The following is a 19128-nucleotide window of genomic DNA, read 5'->3' on the forward strand; positions in this document are numbered from 1 at the left end:
TCTTTCATACTTCAGACATATTGTCAGGAGGAACCAGTCAATGGAGAAAGATATCATGTTTGGAAAAGTGGAGGGTCAGAGAAAAAGAGGAAGACTCCTAGCAAGATGGATTAGCAAAGTGGCAGCATCAGTGGGCTCAAGCTTGGCAACAATTGTGAGGTTGGCCCAGGATCAGGCAGTGTTTCGTTTTGCTGTGCATAAGGTCGCAATGAGTCGGCACCGACTCGATGGCACCTAACAACAACAACAATGTTTACATTTAGGCCCTTGATCCATTTTGAATTGTTCTTTTATATGGTGTGAGGAACTGTCTTGCTTCATTCTTCTGTATTTGGAAGTTTAGTTTTCCAGCGCCATTTATTCTTTTTTCCCCACTTACTGGACTTGTACCCTTACTGAAAATCAGTTGGTCATACTTGTATTGGTTTCTTTCTGGACTCTTAATTCTATTCCGTTGGTCTGTGTTTATCAGTATAGAGTACCAGGCTGTTTTGATTATTGTAGCTTTATTGTGTGCTTTGAAATCAGGAAATATGATTTATTTATACTTCTTTTTTAAAGACTGCTTTGGCTAATTGAGGTTTCTTGCCTTTCCATATAAATTTGAGAATTGGCCTTTTCATATCTTTTTAGTGATTTTTATTTAATTCAAAAAACAAATTTTGTATACTTTCTGTGCTAATGGCATGGCTAGCCCAGACCATAACTTTATTCTCAGAAATTAGGGTATAGTGTGGGAGATGGACTCATTTTTACAGACACCATAATGCAAAATTTAAGTGCTATTAACAAGACGGAAATCTGTTTTATCTGTTTAATTGCAGTATCCTCAGTTATAAGTTCTCTTCGCATACGAGTATTCATATCAAGTGGGGGCAGTGATCATTTACTGATAGAATTCTTAACCTCTATTCAGGAGATCTGAGTTTGTATGTAGCCACCAGCCCCTTCTCAGTGAATAGGTTTCATCAGAGCCTCCAGACTAAGACAGACTAGGGAGAAAGCCCTGGTGATCTACCTCTGAAGATCATCCAGTGAGAACCCTATTGATCACACTGTTCCAATCTGCAACCTATCATGGGCTGGCACAGGACTGGTCAGCATTTCATTCCACTGTACATGTGGTCACTCTGACTTGTGGATGACTGGATGACAGCTAAGAAGAACAATAACATTTAGCATTAAAGACTTACAGCTACCTGTCACTAGAATGTATATGCAAACAAACACAAAAACCCAATCCTAGTGTCATTGGATGGTACTGACTCCTAGTGAGCCTATAGGACAGAGTAGAACAGCCCCACAGAGCTTACGGAAGCAGACGGCTGTGGAAACGCTGGTGGGTTTGAACTGCCAACCTTTTAGTTAGCAATCAGCGCTTTAAACCACTGTGACAATGATCTCTATCTGTGTGTTTGTAAAACTGATCTCTATCTATGTCTATATGAGTCTTGGTGTGGCGCTGTAAAATTAGCACTGGACTGCAAGGTTGGTTTGAACCACAAGGTCAGTGGTTCAAACTCACCAGCCATTCCTTGGAAACCCTATACAGGGTTGCTATGAGTCAGTACTGACTCAACAGCACCTAACAACAACAACAAAAAATATATATATTTATAATTTATAGCCCCCCACACACCTATGTATTCATGTATGCATATATACATACATTTGAAGGGGGCTTCAAAATGTTTGTGGATAATTGAATGAAAAGATATCGGAATGTTTCCATGAACTTTTTGAAGCCCCCTTGTGTGTGTATATGTATCAGTGTGTGTGTGTGTGTGTATATATATATATATATATATATATATATATATATATATATACACACACACACACACACACACACACATATATATACACACAGGCACACATATATGTGCATGCATGTTTGTATGTATTTGAAGTCCTAGTGTGCTACTGTTGGATAAGCACGGCTTGCTAACCTCAAGGCTGATGGTTCAAACCCACCAACTGCTCCATGGAAATGCTATGAGTTGGAACTGATTCTATGGCACTTTGTAACAAGGATGTATTTGTGTTGTTGTTAGGTGCTGTTGAGTCAGTTCCGATTCATAGTGACCCTATACAGGGTTTCCGAGGCTGTAAATCTTTACAGGAGCAGAAAGCCTTTGCTTTCTCTTACAGAACAGCTGGTAGTTTCAAACTGCTGACCTTGAAGTTTGTAGCCCAACTCATAACCACTATGCTACCAGAGCTCCATATATATATGTACTTGTATGCTATTCACCAATTTGTCACTTAAAATACAAAATATATTCAATTACAAACTTTATAATCATGATGATAGAAAATACCTATGAAGATAGATTATATCAGTGTTGGACTATTGATGATTTGGTAAGTAGTCTTTAACAGTACTCATTTGAATTATAAGATTAAACTGTTAAATCTTCTTTAAGATAACTAAAGGTAAGATTGGCACCAACGGCGCTGTTTTTATTTTCAAACATTGTGTTAATATCTACCTTACAGCCAGCTCTCTACTTCTCAGGCTATTTTCCTTAATCCCAAGAAAAATGAAGCATGGTTTTCATGCACATAACCACCACCACATATATATAAAAGTAGCAACAACAGAGCTGACTTTTTTTAATCCTTCTAGAAACCTTGATACTTATTTGTAAAGACATTTTGTTCATAATGTTTGTGCTGAGTAGTAGAAGTACAACTAATTGTGAATTTGAAATCAGACCAAGACCACCAAGTTGAATCACAGAGTCTACCAGGCAGCTGTTGGAGTGTAATTTTGCCTGTAACCACTGCTGATCTGGATTGGAATCAGGAAGTCTCTGTTCACTTTGTGGTGGTGTTGTCAAGCGCCATCGAGTCAGACCCTGCGTATGGTTTTCAAGGAACAGCTTGTGGGTGTAAACTGCTAACCTTTCAGTAATAGTCCAGTGCATATCTTACAACACTACATGCTGTAAATGAAAATTAATTGTTTATTTTGATTAAATGAAGACATTGTGACACAGTCCTGGTGTTGACTCTCACAAAACGGCATAGTGCAAAAATTAGCAAGTCACTGGTAGGCTAGTTTTTATTTGTAGTCCTCTTTGTTTGATTGTGATACAAACTATAGAACTAAGGAATAGTATTGATGTTGTTAACTGCTCTCGAGTTGGTTCCAACTCATATGTATAGGGTTTCTGTGGAGCAGCTGGTGGGTTTCAACTGCTGACCTTGTGGTTTGCAGTCTGGTGCTGATCCTACAGGGCCACAGCAGGTTGTACTGCCTTTGTACAGCAGTGTTCTAAACATTAAGGTAAAGTAACTAATTTAATTCTCCCCATGTTCCTGTGAAGTGAAGGTACTGCTACCTTCTTTGATAGAAACTGACGCTAAGAGATACTTAAGTAACTTCTTCAAGGCCACTTACTAGAAAATGGTGGAGCCAGGTTTCCAGTCTTGGTAATCTACCTCAGGACCCACGTGTTTATCCAGTGTGTCCCACTATCCTATGAGTTGTGTTATTCAAGGCCCTCAGTGAATTGTCCTGCCTTCCAGGGTTATGCCTTGGTTCTCTCCTAAACTCCCCTAAACCCATGTGTCATCCATACCAACTATAAATGGTTTGATATATTCCAGCATGCTTTTTCTTCATCACTACTTCAGAACCACTAATTAGTATAAACCCTGTTCATGTGGTAGTCTATAAACAGTGGCCTCTGGAGGTGTAGGTGACAGACCACAGCATTTTTCATCTAGGAAGAACCTTTTCATTTTTCAGGATCTGGCTGTGGCGCTGTAGGATAAGCACTCTACTGCAGGGTCAGTTGGAAACACACGATCAGTGGTTCAAACTTGCCAGCCACTCCTTGGAAATCCTATAGAGTGTCACTATGAGTGGGAACTGATTTGATGACACTTAACAACAACAACAACTTAAGCTAGATACTGCATGAAAACTTCCACTGACACACGAAAGCAGAACGGCAGAATACCTCCTTTTGTTACCTTTGGATTTGTTACGTTCCTCTATTTACATTTTTTTGGAAACAGTTTTATATTCAATAATAGATAATTCACATACTGTAAAATTCCCTCTTTTAAAGTATACAAATTAGTGAATTTTACTTATAGTCATAGCCTTCCATGGGAGAAAGCAGAGCCTTGAAGGCCCTATTATATAGGGCCACTGTAGGCCAGCACTGTAGTCCTCATGTGGCACTGTGGGTTAACGTGTTGGACTGCAAAGTTGGTTTGAATCACAAGGTCGGCAGTTCAAGCTTACCAGCTGCTCCTTGGAAACCCTATACAAGGTTGCTATGGCTTGGAACCAACTCGGTAGCACTTAACCACAACAACATCGGTTAGAACTGACTTGACGTCACTTAACAACAACAGTTATTTTCACAGACTTGTACAGCTGTTCCCACTATCTGGCTCTGGATATGTTCATTGCCTCCAAATGAAACCTTTACCCATGAGCCTCTTCTCTTCATCTCCTTATCCCCCGACCTCCTGGCAGCCACTTGTCTACTAGTAAGTAAATGTCAGTTCTGTGCCATTTCATGTAAGTGAAACCATAGAATAGGCTGTATTTTGTGACTGACTTCTTTTAGTTAACAAACTTTTCAAGGTTTGTTTATTTTGTAGCGTGTATGTAGATCATTCTTTTTTGTTGCTAAATAATACGCCACTGTATAGGTAAGTTGTGGAGGTTCCAGGTTCTGCCAAGGTGTCTTTTTATATTCATCCCGCCTTGTATTTTGATTCTTAATGAATGCTTTCAGTATGTTGGCTGAATAACAGAGGACAAAAGTTATTACAGAAGTTAATAGTTTTCATAATGTTTTAAAAGCAAGAAGACGTGAAGTTTGGGGGCTTGTAGTGATTCTCCTAGTTTATAGCACAATAATATTTCTGCAGAGAATATAAAATTGACCTTTGCATTTTGGAATTATATGGTGCGTGTTAAAAATTAAGCTTAATTATAGCCTCTTTTAATATTTTCAAAAGGTTTAGTAATTTGTTTAGTTTCCAGTTTTCCATATGGAGAGATCAGTATTTATAACAACCTTTTATGGTAATGAGAAACCAGACTATAGCACTTGGATCTGTAAATTACACACTTGTGAAATATATTAAGCTCTGAGCTTCCTGACTTCTGGTTTGGCATTATTTTTCCTTAAACTTGCATATTGAAGTTGCTCATTAGACTCACTGGAAAAGTTTTTAAAATACAAAATTAGTGGATGTGCAGTTAAGCTAGTAATGTGTACTTTTCCCCTAAAGCTAGAGAGATGATTCTGTTGGAGCTGGGTCTATAAAGCAGCGCTTGAGAACCACTGTGTATTAGTAGGAGCTGTGGTGGTGCAGTGGGCTAAGTGTTGGGCTGCTAATAACAGGGTTTGTGATTCAAACCCTCTAGGTACTTGCTCTTTGGGAGCTAGATGAGACTGTTTGCCCCTGTAAAGATTTACAGTCTTGGAAATCCTAACAAGGAGGTGTGCTGTGTCCCGTAGAGTCACTGTGAGTCAGAATTAATATGGTGACAGTGGGTTTTGGTTTGGTATAATAATAGATGGCACAAATGGTTTGTTCTTCACTATTAACTGAAATGGCAGTTCAAACCCACCCAGAGACACCATAGAAGAAGGTCTGGTGATCTGCTTTCAAAAGCTAATGACCAAGACAATCCTATAGAGTGCAGTTCTATTCAGAAGCATGTGGAGTCACCGTAAGTTCGAACTGATTCGATTGCAATGGGTTTGTGTACTAGAGCCTTCATGGTGGTATCAATTTATGCTGCTTGTCTTGTGGTGTTTTTTTTTCAGGTTTTTTTTTTTTTTAAGGTGAGGTAAGTCATCTAAACCTCTCTGTTGCTGTGTGCTGTGGAATTGATTCTGTCTCATAGTGATAGTATTTTCTGGATATCCTCAAGTAAAGTAAGGGCCTGAAAGAGCAAGAAGTTAGGTTCTGAGCAGTTGGATATATGTCCTTTATTGCTCACCACTCTTAGATGTGCCCAGTTGAAGAATTCAATCGAAGATACATGTTTACTGTATATCGACTGCTTTGGCGGCTGCCTTGGCTAAAGAGCCAGGAAAGAACCGAGTTGGCACTTGTGGTCTGTTAGAATTGGGAGAGGGTGGTTGGTTCAGTGGTAGAATGCTTGCCTTCCATGAGGGAGGCCCTAGTGTGATTGCAGGCCAGTGCATTTCACGTGCAGCCACCACTTCTCTGCCACTGGAGGCTTGCATGCTGCTGAGATGCTGAAGAGCTTCCAGCAGAGCTCTTCTAGACTGAAACTGACTAGGAAGAAAAGCCTGGTGGTATAGACCCAAAGATCAGCCAATGAAAGCCTTAGGGATCACAGTGGCCTAGTGCATAAGCAATTATGGAGCCGGTGTAGGATCAGGCAGTATTTTGTTCTGTCAAGAATGGGGTCACCATAATTAGGTGGCCAACACAATGGCAACTAACAACAATGGGCTTACCAAACTTTGCCTAGCCATTCTTTAATTGATACACATTTGGGTGGTTTCTATTTTCTTATGCTGCTTTGAATATTCGTGTATAAGTTTTTGTAGGAATGTAGGTTTTCGTTTCTTTTGGCTACATCTTTAGGAATGGACAGTCTGACTCTATGTTGAACCTTTTGAGGAACGGCCAAACTATTTTCCAAAGTAGTGGCACCATTTTGCTGTCTTACTAGTCATGAGGGTTCCAATTTCTCTGCATTCCCACCAGCACTTGTGATTGTATATTTTTTATATATTTTTAATCTTAGCTGTTCTAATGAGTATGAAATTTTATTGTGTTGTGGATTGATTTGCATTTTGTTATGTTGACCATCTTTTCGTTTGTTTATATTATTTGGAGGAAAGTCTATTTATATCTTATGCACATTTTTTAATATCACCTCATCCTCACCAACAAAGTATTTTTTTCTTTTTAGCCACCTTGCCGTTGAGGTGGCCTTAGACTCGTAGCCATCAAATACATTGCATAAGTTGTATAGTAGAACAGCTCCAAAGGGTTTTTGTAGCTGAAGCACTTTGCCAAAACTTTCTTAAGCAGAGCCACTGGTTGTGTTCGAACTGCTAACCTTTAGGCTAGTGAAACAAGTCCAAACCAAACCCACTGCAGCTGAGCCATTTCCGATTCATAGGATCCCTGTGTAATGCTTTCAAGACTGTAAATCTTTACAGGAGCAAACAGCCTCTTATTTCTTACTCAGAGCTTCTGGTGGGCTTGTACTGTGGGTCCTGCAGCTAGCAGCCCAACACCTGACTCTCATTACCACCAGCGCTCCCTAGCCATTTGCAATACAGGCTTTCATTTATCCTTTTTTTTTGTTGAGTTGTACCAACTGGACGGCACTTAACAACAATCACATCAAGGGTGCTTTCAGGTTTCAGGATACATAGAGGTACTTTATCAGATATATGATGTGTAAATGTTTTCTCTCATTCACTTGTTTGTCTTGGCTTAGTGTGCTTTGAAGCACAAAATATTTAAATTTTGATTAAGTTTAATATTGGTTTACTTTTGATAACATGTTGCAGAAGCATAACCCAAGTTATGAAGATTAACTCATTTTTTTCTAAGACCTTTATAGTTAGCTCTTATATTTAGTGCTCTGATACATTTAGAGTTAACTTTATCTGAGATAGGGCATTCCTCTATTATTGCCTTTGTCATTATTATCATAAAATTATTCCATTGTGATTCATTAATATCATTAGCAATTTCACTAATAATATCACATGCAAGTAAACTTTTCCTGAAGATAATTAAAAAAAAAAATGGTTGCAGTAGTACATCGACAAGGAACTGCCGGAAATTGAAACTGGACTCAGAAGAAGTCTTAGAATGAGAGATTGTTGTTGTTGTTAGGTGCCATCGAGTCAGTACCAACCCATAGTGACCTTATGCACAGCAGAATGAAATACTGCCCGATCCTGGGCCAACCTCACTACTGTTGCCACACTTGAGTCCATCGATGCTGCCACTTGGCCAATCCATCTCATTGGGGGTCTTCCTCTTTTTCTCTTGACTCTCCACCTTACCAAACATGATACCCTTCTCCAGTGACTGGTCCCTCCTAACAATATGTCCGAAGTATGAGAGACAAGTTTGGCCATCTTGGCTTCCAGGGAGCACTCTGGCTGCACTTCTTCCAAAACGGATCTATTGGTTCTTTTGGCAGCCCATGGCACTTTCAATGTTCTCCTCCAACAACATAACTCGAAAGCATTAATTTTTCTACAGTCTTCCTTATTCACTGTCCAGCTTGCATATGCATATGAGGTTATTGAAAATACCATGGCTTGGGTCAGGCGCACCTTAGTCCTCAAGCGGACATCTTTGCTGTTCAACACTTTAAAAAGGTCTTGTGAAGCAGATTTGCCTAATGCAATACAACGTTTGATTTCTTGACTGCTGCTTCAGTCAAGAAGCAGCAGATGGATATTGGCTGAAAGCAAAAGATACCAGGAAGAAGTTTACCTGTGTTTTATTGACATTTGAATGTATGAATCCTAACAAATTATGGATAAAATTGAGGAAACTGGGAATTCCAGACCACTTAATTGTGCTCATATGGGGTCTATACATAGACTAAGAGGCACTCATTTGAAAAGACCAAGAGGATACCGTGTGGTTTTCAAGAAAGGTGAGTGTCAGAGTTGTTTCTTTTCACCAGTCTTTTCATCAGTCTGTATGCTGAGAAAATAATTTGAGAAACTATCTAAAGAAGAATGTGGCATCAGGATTGGAGGAAGACTAATAACCTGTGATATGCAGATGACACAGTCTTGCTTCCTGAAAGTGAAGAGAGCTTGAAGCACTTACTGTTGACGATCAAGGACTACAGCCTTCAATATGGATTATACTTCAGCATAGAGAAAACAAATATCCTAGTAACTAGAATAAGCAACATCATGATAAATGGAGAAGAGTTTGAGGTTCTCAAGGATTTTATTTTACTTGGATCCACAATCAATGCCAATGGACCCAACAGTCAAAAAATCATACGGCATACTGCATTGGGCAAATCTGCTGTAAAAGATCTCTTTAAAGTGTTCAAAAGCAAGAATGCCACTTGGAGGACTAATGTGCTCCTCACGAAAACCATAGTATTTACATTTGCCTTATATGCATGCGAAAACTGACCAGTGAATAAGGAAGACCAAAGAAGTTTTATTTTATTGTGAATTGAGTGATAGTTTGCATGGGAGAACATCAGCTTTACATTCATCCTATAATATTTTGTTTCATTGCAATAATTACAATCCCCTCTATGCAACATCATTCAACAGCATTTGCTTTCATTCCCTCTGTTTTTGTTTTTTTTTGGACGGACACCGAAGCACTCAGGAATATATAACCATTCAAACAACCAAAGGGTACACCCTGCAAGCCTGCCCACCCCTCCCCACCAGCTCACAGCTCCTCTCCCTCCTTGAGTCCAGAGTCCCCAGCTGCTCCATCTTTCCACGTCATCGTCTCTGCCTCCATCTCTGGCGTCGCTGCTTCCCTGGATAGGGTCCTGTGCTCCACTCTTCTCCCTTGATGGTCCCAGGTCCTCCACTCCTGGATTGCAAGATCAACCACTCCCCTGCTTTTGTTATAAAATGTCTACTTTTACATTTGCAACATTCACAATCAGTCCTGATAGCAATTATTCACTATTGAACCACAAGAGTCTTATCTCCATCTCCTTTCACCAGCCTGATCTAGACAGGTTGGAAACCACTCAGTGGAGATTCTACCTTCCCCCACGCCCTCTGAAACTAGGCTCCCTCTTGAAAGCTTGTAAGCCAATCATTTTGTACCTTTGTAGTTCCCCCATTTTGGGTCACCAATGTCTAAGTTGCCCATACCTGTCAACCCTGTGTACAGAGGGGATGGGAATGATCCTTGATATAAAGATTCATTCCCTCTTTTAAGCTACTACATCCATAAGTATAGGTCAAGTTCATCAAATTGTAGTAGATTACACTTTTTTTCATTTTCTTTCTTCCTTGAGTTCTGGTCATCTAGCCATTGAAGCTAGGTCAAATCTTCAAGTATGGGTGTTCTTCTGTTTCTCCCTTCACTTCATATCAGCTGGACACTTCACTCTCTGCTCAAGTCCTCTGTGACTGTGTCCCTGTCCATAGGCTCAGGAGTTACCAGGTCTCACCATAATGCTGGCCAACCAGGTTTCAATTCAGGTTGGCAGGAGTCTGTGGAATGTGGTCTGACTTAGCTCACAGCTTCATTGCTGTTTTTCCCCACTTCCTGTTATTGGTAGACCAGTGTGGTCACCAGCAAGATTATATGCTTCCTCATGTATTCCCTTTGAGTTTCAGTCTTGGAAGGGGGTTTGCCTGAGGGGACTTGATTGCTTTCCTTGATGGCTTCCCTGCGAACAACTTGATTGTTCTTGTAGTAGTCAATCACACTGCCATTATTATTATTATTATTTTTAAATTTTTCCTAACTCTTCTTCCAGATCTGACAGCAAGAGAAAGCCTTTTCCTAGATTTGGCTGCCTAGTCTCTTAAACTGTAAAAAAAAAAATGTATTTTTGTTAATCTCTTGTGATATTTCAGGTGTAGCAGCCTAAGATAAAACTAAGACAGAGTTTGGTACTAGGAGTAAGGTGTGCTGCTCAAGCAGATACTTAAAATGTAGCAGTAGTTTTGGAATTAGGTCATGGGAAGAGATTGGAAAAGTTTTAAAGTGCTTAGTACCTGATAGAGTAGTAGATTATGAGCAGTTTGAATCTACCAGTCACTCCATGGGAGAAAGATGAGACTTTCTATTCTTGTAAAGATTTACAGCTTTAGAAACCCTATATAGGGTTGTTATGAGTTGAACCAACTCAATGGTACACAGCCACCACCACCATTAGTAAAATCCCTGATTGCCTTGAAGAGACTCGCCAATTCTGTTAAAGGTGCCAAAGGAAGTGAAATGAACTATAAAGACACTCTCTATTGTCTTAGAGGATACAAGTATCAGCAAAGGAATGTTACTTGAAATGTGGATGTTAAATGTGTTTCTGGTAGACTTTAAAAATATGCTTGAACAATGGAGAATGCACAGTTCATTTTATGCAATGGCAAAAAAATTTGTCTGAATTGTGTTTAAATGTTTGGTGGAAGGTAAAACTTATAATTGATGAACTCGGATATCTGACTTACAGGATTTCTAAGCAAGCCTTTAAGGGTTTTGGTGTAATGTTCCAGGATAATGTGCTGGACTATAAGGTCAGTTTGAACGGCAAGATTGGTGGTTCCCATCCACCAGCCACTCCTTGGAAATTCTATACGGGGTCACAACCGACTCGACAGCACTTACAACAACAACAAAAAGCAAGCTTTTAAGGGCTTCTCCTTGCCACTTATACTAAAATGCTAGAGGAAAGAGCTGAACTTAAAATGAAATATATGCAAAATGAATATAGAACTTAAAGATTTGGAAATTGTCTTGTCTTAAGCTGGGTTCTCTAGAGTAGCAAAACCAGTGAGATTGAGATGGAGAGATAGCTAGCTAGCTAGTTCCATTTATTTCAAAGAAACGGCCTAGACAGTTGTAGAGGCTAATAAGTCTCAAACCTGTGTGTCAGCTGTCAGGCTGGAGACTTCTTCTGACTCACATAGTATAGGAGCTGATGAGGCCACAACTGGCAGGTCACATTGCAGGCTGCTGGCGCATGGAGCTGTGATAGCTGGCGAATCCAAAATCTTCAGCTTAGGTGGAAGGCTGCTGGCTCATGTCCCAAGCAACTGTGATCACAGGATAAGTTTGATGCAGGATCAAGAGTGAACAAGGTTTGTCAGAACATTCATATATAGTGGATGCAGGCCACAGCCCCCAAGGAAACAAATTGGATTTCAACTGATCAGCTGTAAACAGATTGGCTTTCACCTGATTGGTTTTTCAACTTACTGCTCCTAGCAGATCACAAAATGGAGGATAATTACATTATATTGCATTGTAGAAGAGCAATCAATCTAATATCAAGAAATTAAACGTGGAACTGATGAATCTAACCAATGAACACAGCAGAAAACTTATAATCTTATAGTGAAGGGAACAGAGAGAGAAAAAAGGAGAATGTTTTCCTCTTAGAATTCTATAGGCAGAAAACAAACCAAAGGCACTACATCTTCTTTTCCAAGAGAAGAAAAGGACGATCTGTGGACCAGCTCAAATCTCAACAGAATGCTGGAAGGAACATGGGAAGCAGGGTCTAATGCTTATCCTACAGCACCACACCAGGGTGTAGGGTATATCTTGAGTCTGTCTCTTTTGAGATATATAAAGAGATTAAACAAGCAAGCAGTTTCAAAGGGTAAGTCCATGGTCTCTTGGATCTAAAGGGTAGGGCCATAGCCTTCTAGTTTTCAAAGAGACACCAACTTGATTCCAGGCTGTTCAGGTGTTCCCAGGGGATATGGCCACTGCCTAAAGTTAGGGATCAAGTACTGTGCCCAAGGGGCAGAAGAATGGGATCTGCTGGTTGCCTCTCAGATGAACAAGGAGAATGGGTCTGCCCAAAGCTGAGGGAACAGAATTGCTGTCTTAGTTGGCCTGGAGGGTAGAACTGAAGCTCAGGGTGCAGTAACTTCCACCCAGAATCCAGAGAGCCTGGTCAACATCTGGAGCACAGGAGATTGCCCAGACCTCAGAAAACAGCTGATTATTTTCTAGAGCTGAGTGCTAATGCAAATTGTTCTGCTGGGGTTGGATTGCTCTGGTGCCCATTATTTCTTCCTTCCCTCTAGTGTCTCCTATTTGTCATGGAAATGTCTACCTTGTACCAATTCCATCATTGTACTTTGGAAATAGATAACTAGCATTCTAGAGTTCCAAAGTTCATAAATGAAGAAAAATTTTCTCCAGAATGGACTATGCTTTAATTCCCACCCATATTTGATTTCCATCATTCAGAAGATGAGATTTTGGACATGGAGTTGATTGAAGACTTTTGAGATGATGTGATGGGGTGACTGTGTTTTGCATGTGGCAAGGACATGAATTTTGGGAGCCAGTGGGTGGAATGTTAATGGATTGAATTATGCCCTTCCCAAAAATGTATTGTAAATTCTGGCCTCTTGCTTGTGGTTATAATCCCATTTGGAAGTGGTATGTCTTTGCTATGGTTAATGGATAGGATTGTTGTTGTTAAGTGCCAGTTTTGACTCATAGTGACCCTGTATAAGATTCTGAGGAGCATCTGGTGGGTTTGAACCACTGACTCTGTGGTTAGCTGTCTAGTGCGTATCTTACAGCACCACATCAGGGTGTAGGGTATATCTTGAGTCTATCTCTTTCTTATTTTTTTAAAGATTTTTACTGTGACTTGAGTGAAAGTATACAGGGCAGATCATCAGTTTTACATTCAACAAATCATACACCTTGTTTCATTACAATGATTATAATCCCCTCTGGTAGTGTAGTGGTTACAAATCGGACTGCTATCTTCAAGGTCGGCAGTTCAAAACTACCAGTTGTTCAACCAGGAGAAAGATGAGGCTTTCTGCTCCTGTAAAGAATTGCAGCCTCGGAAACCTTGTGCAGGTTCACTATGAGTCAGAACTGACTCCACAGTACTTAACAACAACTACAACAATGTACCATCAGTTAACAGTATTTCTCTCTCTTCACTTTAGCTTTTTTTTTTTCAAATGTTTTATTGTGAATTATGTGATAGTTTACATGGGAGAACATTAGTTTTACATTCATCCTATTGTATATCATTTCTTTGCCATGGTTACAATCCCCTCCATGCATCATCAACCAACTAAAGGGCCTGCAAGGCTGCCCGCTAGTCGTCGGCACACAGCCCCTCTCCCTCTCTGGGTCTAAAGCCCCCAGCTTCTCCATCTCACCACGTCATCATCTCTGCCTCCATCTCTGGCGTCACTTCTTCTCTGGATAGGGTCCTATTCTTCTCTCTTCTCCCTTGATGGTCCCAAGGAACTCACTCCCCTCCTTGTTACAGAAACGTCTACCTTTACATTTTCAACCCTTACAATCAGTACTGATAATAATTATTCACTATTGTATCACAAGAGACCTATCCGCATTTCCTTTCATCAGTCCTGCCTAGACAGATTAGATATTACTCAGTGGAGATTCTACCTTCCTCCACGCCCTCTGGATCTAGGTTCCCTCTTGAAAGCATGTAAAGCCAGTCACTTTTTGCCTTTGTAGCCGCCTATTTTGGGTAGCCAATGTCCAAGTTGCCTATTCTTGTCTACTCTGTGTATCGAGGGGGTGGGAATGATCCTTGCTGTAAAGATTTGTTCCCTCTTTTGAGCTACTGCATCCATGGGCGTAGGTCAAGTTCATCAAATTGTATCAGATTACATTTTTCCTCTTCTTTCTTCTAGTTGAGCTCTGATCATCCAGTCATTGAAGCCAGGTCAAGTGGGTATTACTGTGTGGTGTTCTTGTGCATATGCCCTCTCTTCTTATCAACTTTAACTTTTAAAAACAAACAAACAGAAAACAAACACTCAGGTATATATAATAATTTATACCTCTAAAGGGCACATTCTGCAAGTCTGCCTCCTGGCCACCAGCTCTTAGGCCCTCTCTTCCCATGAATCTAGAGTCCTCAGCCGCTCCCTCTCTCCATGACCCCATCTCTGCCTCCTTCTCTGGCATCACTGCTTCTCTGGATAAGCTCCCGCCTTATGCTTGAGCTCTTCTCCGTTGATGTTCCTAGGGTCCTCTGTTTCTGGACTGTAAGATTAACCACTCCCCTGTTTTTGATACAAAACTTCTATCTTTACAATTGTGACAGTCACAATTAGTCATGTTAACAATTATTCACTGTTGAATCATATGAATCTTAATCCCAACTTTTTTCACCAGACCCATCTAGACAAGATAAAAACTATTCAGTGAGGACTCTTTCTTTTCCCCCACCACTTTTAAACTAAACTGCCTCATAAAACCTTGTAAGCCAGTCACTTAGTGCCTTTATTGCCCCCTCATTTTAGCAGCCAATGTCTAAGTTGCCTGTTCCTATCTACCCTGTGTACAGAAGAGGGATAGCATTGATACTTGATGTGAAGACTCCTTCCCCTCTCTGTTGGTATTTAGAGTCACTACCTCCATGAGTATGGGTCAGGTTCAACAAATTGTAGCAATTTACCTTGTTTCTTTTATATAAAAAAAATTTTTTTTTGGTCATCATCCTATAGTCGAGTTCTGATTATCAAGCCATCGAACCTAGATCAAATATGTACTGTTTGCAAGTTTGGATGTTCTTGTGCATCTCCCCTCACTTCATATCAGCTGGATACTTCACTCTCAGCTCTAGCCCTCTGTGGTTATGTCCTTGATAATGGGCTTAAGTGTCCCCTTATTACTTCTTTATTTTGGGATTCCGAGTGTGTAGACTTGTAGTCCTGTTGTGGCTCTGTGGGACAAAGCACTAGACTGCAAGGTCGGTTTGAACCATAAGTTCAGTGATTCAGACTCACCAGCCGCTCCCTGGATATGCTGTACAGGGTTGCTATGAGTTGGAACTGACTTGATGGCACTTAACAACAGCAGTGTGTAGCCTTATACCTGGTGGTACATGGGCTGTAGTGTCTGTTTGTGGCTTCAAATATTTTATTTAAAAATATGCAACAGAATTTAAGAGTAGATATAAAATTATATGAATAATGATTAAATATGTATTTATGTTTTAGAATTATATATGAAAAGACTGTGATATGAGGGGGTCTTTGAAAATTTCAAGGAAAATGTGTGTTATAAAATAAGTATGCATGGATTTCCATTTTTATTTTTTATGCTGAAGTAAATTCAACCTGACTTGTTGTAACATGTCTGAGCAAAATCTCGTTTGAGGCACTAAGATGGACAAGACATTAGTATGAAAAGAGCCCCTATCAGAGCAATATGAATTCTGCTATAATCGAGGCAAGAACAAATGTCAAATTTGTGGTGAAGCTTGAGTGGATGAATGGTAAAATCATTGATGTTTTATGAAAGGTTTATGGGAACAATGTCCCAAAGAAATCAGTAGTTTACAAATGGATACCTTGATTTAAAAACAGAGTACGTGATGTTGAGGGACTCCTGGTGTGGCACTGAACTGTGAACCACAAGGTCGGCAGTTGAAACCCACCAGCTGCTCCTTGGAAACCTTATACAGGTTTGCTATGAGTGGGAACCCACTTGACTGCACTTAATAAGAACAACAAGAAAATTTTTAGCAAGTTAAAACTTAAAAAGTTGGTGGGTGAAAACAAAATGTGTTATATACAGTTTCATTATGAATCCAAACTGACTCCACACCCAAAACAACAAAACAATGTTGCAGGTGAAGCTTGTAGGGGCAGACCATTCACATCAATTTGTGATGAAACCTTTAATGATTCATGCTGTTGCTGAAGAGGATCTACCTTTTTTTTTTTCTCCCAACTCCTCATTGTGAAATGAATGAAGGACCACTGACAAGACTATCAAGTACACACTCAGCAAACCACACGCCTTGCTTCATCTCAGTGATCACAGTCTCCTCAGATGAACAATGAAGATAGGGAAAGATTAGGGAGGTATGCCTAAATGGGATAGAGGGAAATGATGACTTATTCACAACCTTGGAAAAACAGTGTTCTGTGATACAGATATCGAGTGTAAAGGAGGGGACAAAAATGTTTAGGATCTTGACTGTCTTGTGGATATTGTTTTCCCCTGCCTACTATTGTAAAATAGACATTTATATGTGATAGAAATGAATATTGGGAATTTTAATTACAGAAAGCTTGTAAGCCCATCTTCAGCCTATAACGGATTCAATTTGCTAAAAAGGAAATGAGAATTTGCTCAGGGAAATAGACTTCTTGTTAGGCCTTTGTAGAATTGAAGTCCTGGTGTGATGTTGTAGGAGTGAGGTTGTTTGGACTGCAAGGTCGGCAGTTCAAACACCAGCCGCTCCTTGGAAACCCTATACAAGACTCAATGGCACTTAAGAGCTGGGGCCTTAGATGGAATCCTGAGCCCTACCCATTACCTCTTTTTGCTTTTTTTCCCCATTCCTTCTTGAAGAGACACTCAGACCAATCCAGAGCTGCTGGGAGAACAGAAAATTCTTATTGAAAGAAAGACCTACAGAAAGAAAACAGACTGTTAGGTGGTTTGAAAATCAAACAAGCTGTTTGCTTTTGGAGGCAACAAGGCAAGAAAAGTCAGCCCATCAGGGGAAACCCCCTTTTAGGACTGAAACTCAGAGGAAACCTGTGAATAGTCTAGTAGGCTCTCTGGTGACCATTGATTAAAGCATGGTCAAGAGTGGAATTTTAATACACACGTTAAAAAGTAAACAAAAGAGAACAACAACAAAAAAACCCCAACTAGTTTGTCAGAGTAGAACTGTGTTCCACAGGGTTTTCACAGGCTGACTTTTCAGAAATAGATCATTGAGCTTTTCTTCTACAGTGCTCACAGAGCCCACCTTCTTATCATCAGCTGACCATGCTAACTGTATGTCCCAGGGATTCCATATATATGTCATAAACGAAAACAACAACAAATACTATTGCAAATGCTATGAATATTGCTAGGCTCTTTAGGAATTAGTATCTTAATGCATATAAATCACTTGCTTTTTAATTATAGTTGAAACTTTTAAAGTCTTTTTTTTTATTACTTCACTTGGAACAGTAATTTAAATGATGTAGAAACCTTCCCAGATAAAAATTGTTTTGAAAAGTATGCAGAGCTACTACTGAAGGTTTTAACAAAAAGTATTTCGCAACATGGCAAGTAATAAAGAGAACTGAAATTAGAGAGGGACTTTTCAGTGATTTAGTGTGTTCACAGTTATAAATGTGAGTTATGTTTAAATGTAAATCATGTTATATCATGGATTGTCACGAATTACCTAGTTTAACTTTAATCAGCCAAAAAGCTGAGCTCTGCACAGTTAGATGATGTGCTGAATTTCTAAGTAGAGTTAATAATCCTGTCCAGATTCCAGGTCTGCTTATGTACAACAGTTTAGAAGAAGTGCCGAAATAGTCTTAAAATGACAGGATGTCAGGAGATGATAAGGCGTATGTTTATGGTGGCATTTGAAAATAAATGATTTAGTTCCTATAAATTCTGTTGGCTCATTACTTGCCATTATTTTATGGGAAACATAGAAAATTACCATCTTTGTGCTTATTGAGAAGGTCATGCAGTTCTTTGTGAAAGAATGATTTCTGGTGAAGTATGAGGTTGAACTATGCTTTTTGAGCTTCACAGACCTCACACAAATATAATAAAAGTTATTTAACAGACCCTAAAGTCATGTTATTGAGAAAAGTGCTCCAAGATTTCAGCTTGCAGGAGGGCACAAATGGTGAAGAGATAATTTAGCGGTAGCTTGGGAAAGTTACTAATCGAAGGATTGGAACCAGCTGTGAGAACTAGATAGGAAATTGTTTCTCCTTCCTGCAGTATTTCAGTCATGTAACTTATAATTTGGAGGTCAATTTTAAACATTTGCTGAATGATTTGTTTTGAACCTTAACTAAAGTTTATTAGAACATTTAGAAATATGTTTTCAGGGTTAATGCTGCGTACCATTTTAATATTTTGCATTTAGCACTTGCCAGCTTTTGTGGAAAAAAGCAACCAAAACATACATTTGTTGAACTTTTGAGTTTGTGGTGGTGGTGGTGGTGGTCGTAGTGTGCTGTGGCATCAGTTCCAACTTATAACGACCCTGCATAGGGTTTCCAAGGCTGTAACTGTTCACAGGAGCAGAAAGCCTCATCTTTCTCCTGTGGAGCAGCTGGTGGTTTCAAACTGCTTACCTTGAGGTTCGCATCCTGCTCGTTTGTAGCCACTACGCTACCAGGGCTGCTTTTTGAGCTTGCAGTACAAAGAATTCATTAAAATTTCTAACTTCAGCACTTTAAAAGTGGTGGCTATTTGATGTGCATTTCACCTTTTTGTGCCCATAACACAAAACCTGATTTCTGCTTGTGATTTCAAAGGTATTCAAGAAGCTTTACTGAGTAGCATATCTATTTTAGGATTGTTTTGAGAATTAAATTAGCTGATTCATTTAAAGAGTTCAACAAATTGCCAGATGCATAGCATTTTGTTTTTATATAGTCAGATATATCAGTTATTTCATTTGTG

General features: G+C 39.6%; 1 protein-coding gene across 1 annotated transcript in view; it reads left to right on the forward strand.

Moving 5' to 3' along the window:
* WDR70 (WD repeat domain 70) overlaps positions 1-19128 on the forward strand; it is a 516881-nt gene that overhangs the window by 70384 nt on the left and 427369 nt on the right. Inside the window, exon 6 of the mRNA XM_006876935.1 lies at positions 15731-15752. Within this exon, the coding sequence (XP_006876997.1) occupies positions 15731-15752 (22 nt within the window). The remainder of the gene's footprint in view (positions 1-15730; positions 15753-19128) is intronic.

The sequence above is a fragment of the Chrysochloris asiatica genome, unplaced genomic scaffold, assembly GCF_000296735.1.
Source record: "Chrysochloris asiatica unplaced genomic scaffold, ChrAsi1.0 scaffold00430, whole genome shotgun sequence".
Classification (NCBI taxonomy): Eukaryota; Metazoa; Chordata; class Mammalia; order Afrosoricida; family Chrysochloridae; genus Chrysochloris; species Chrysochloris asiatica.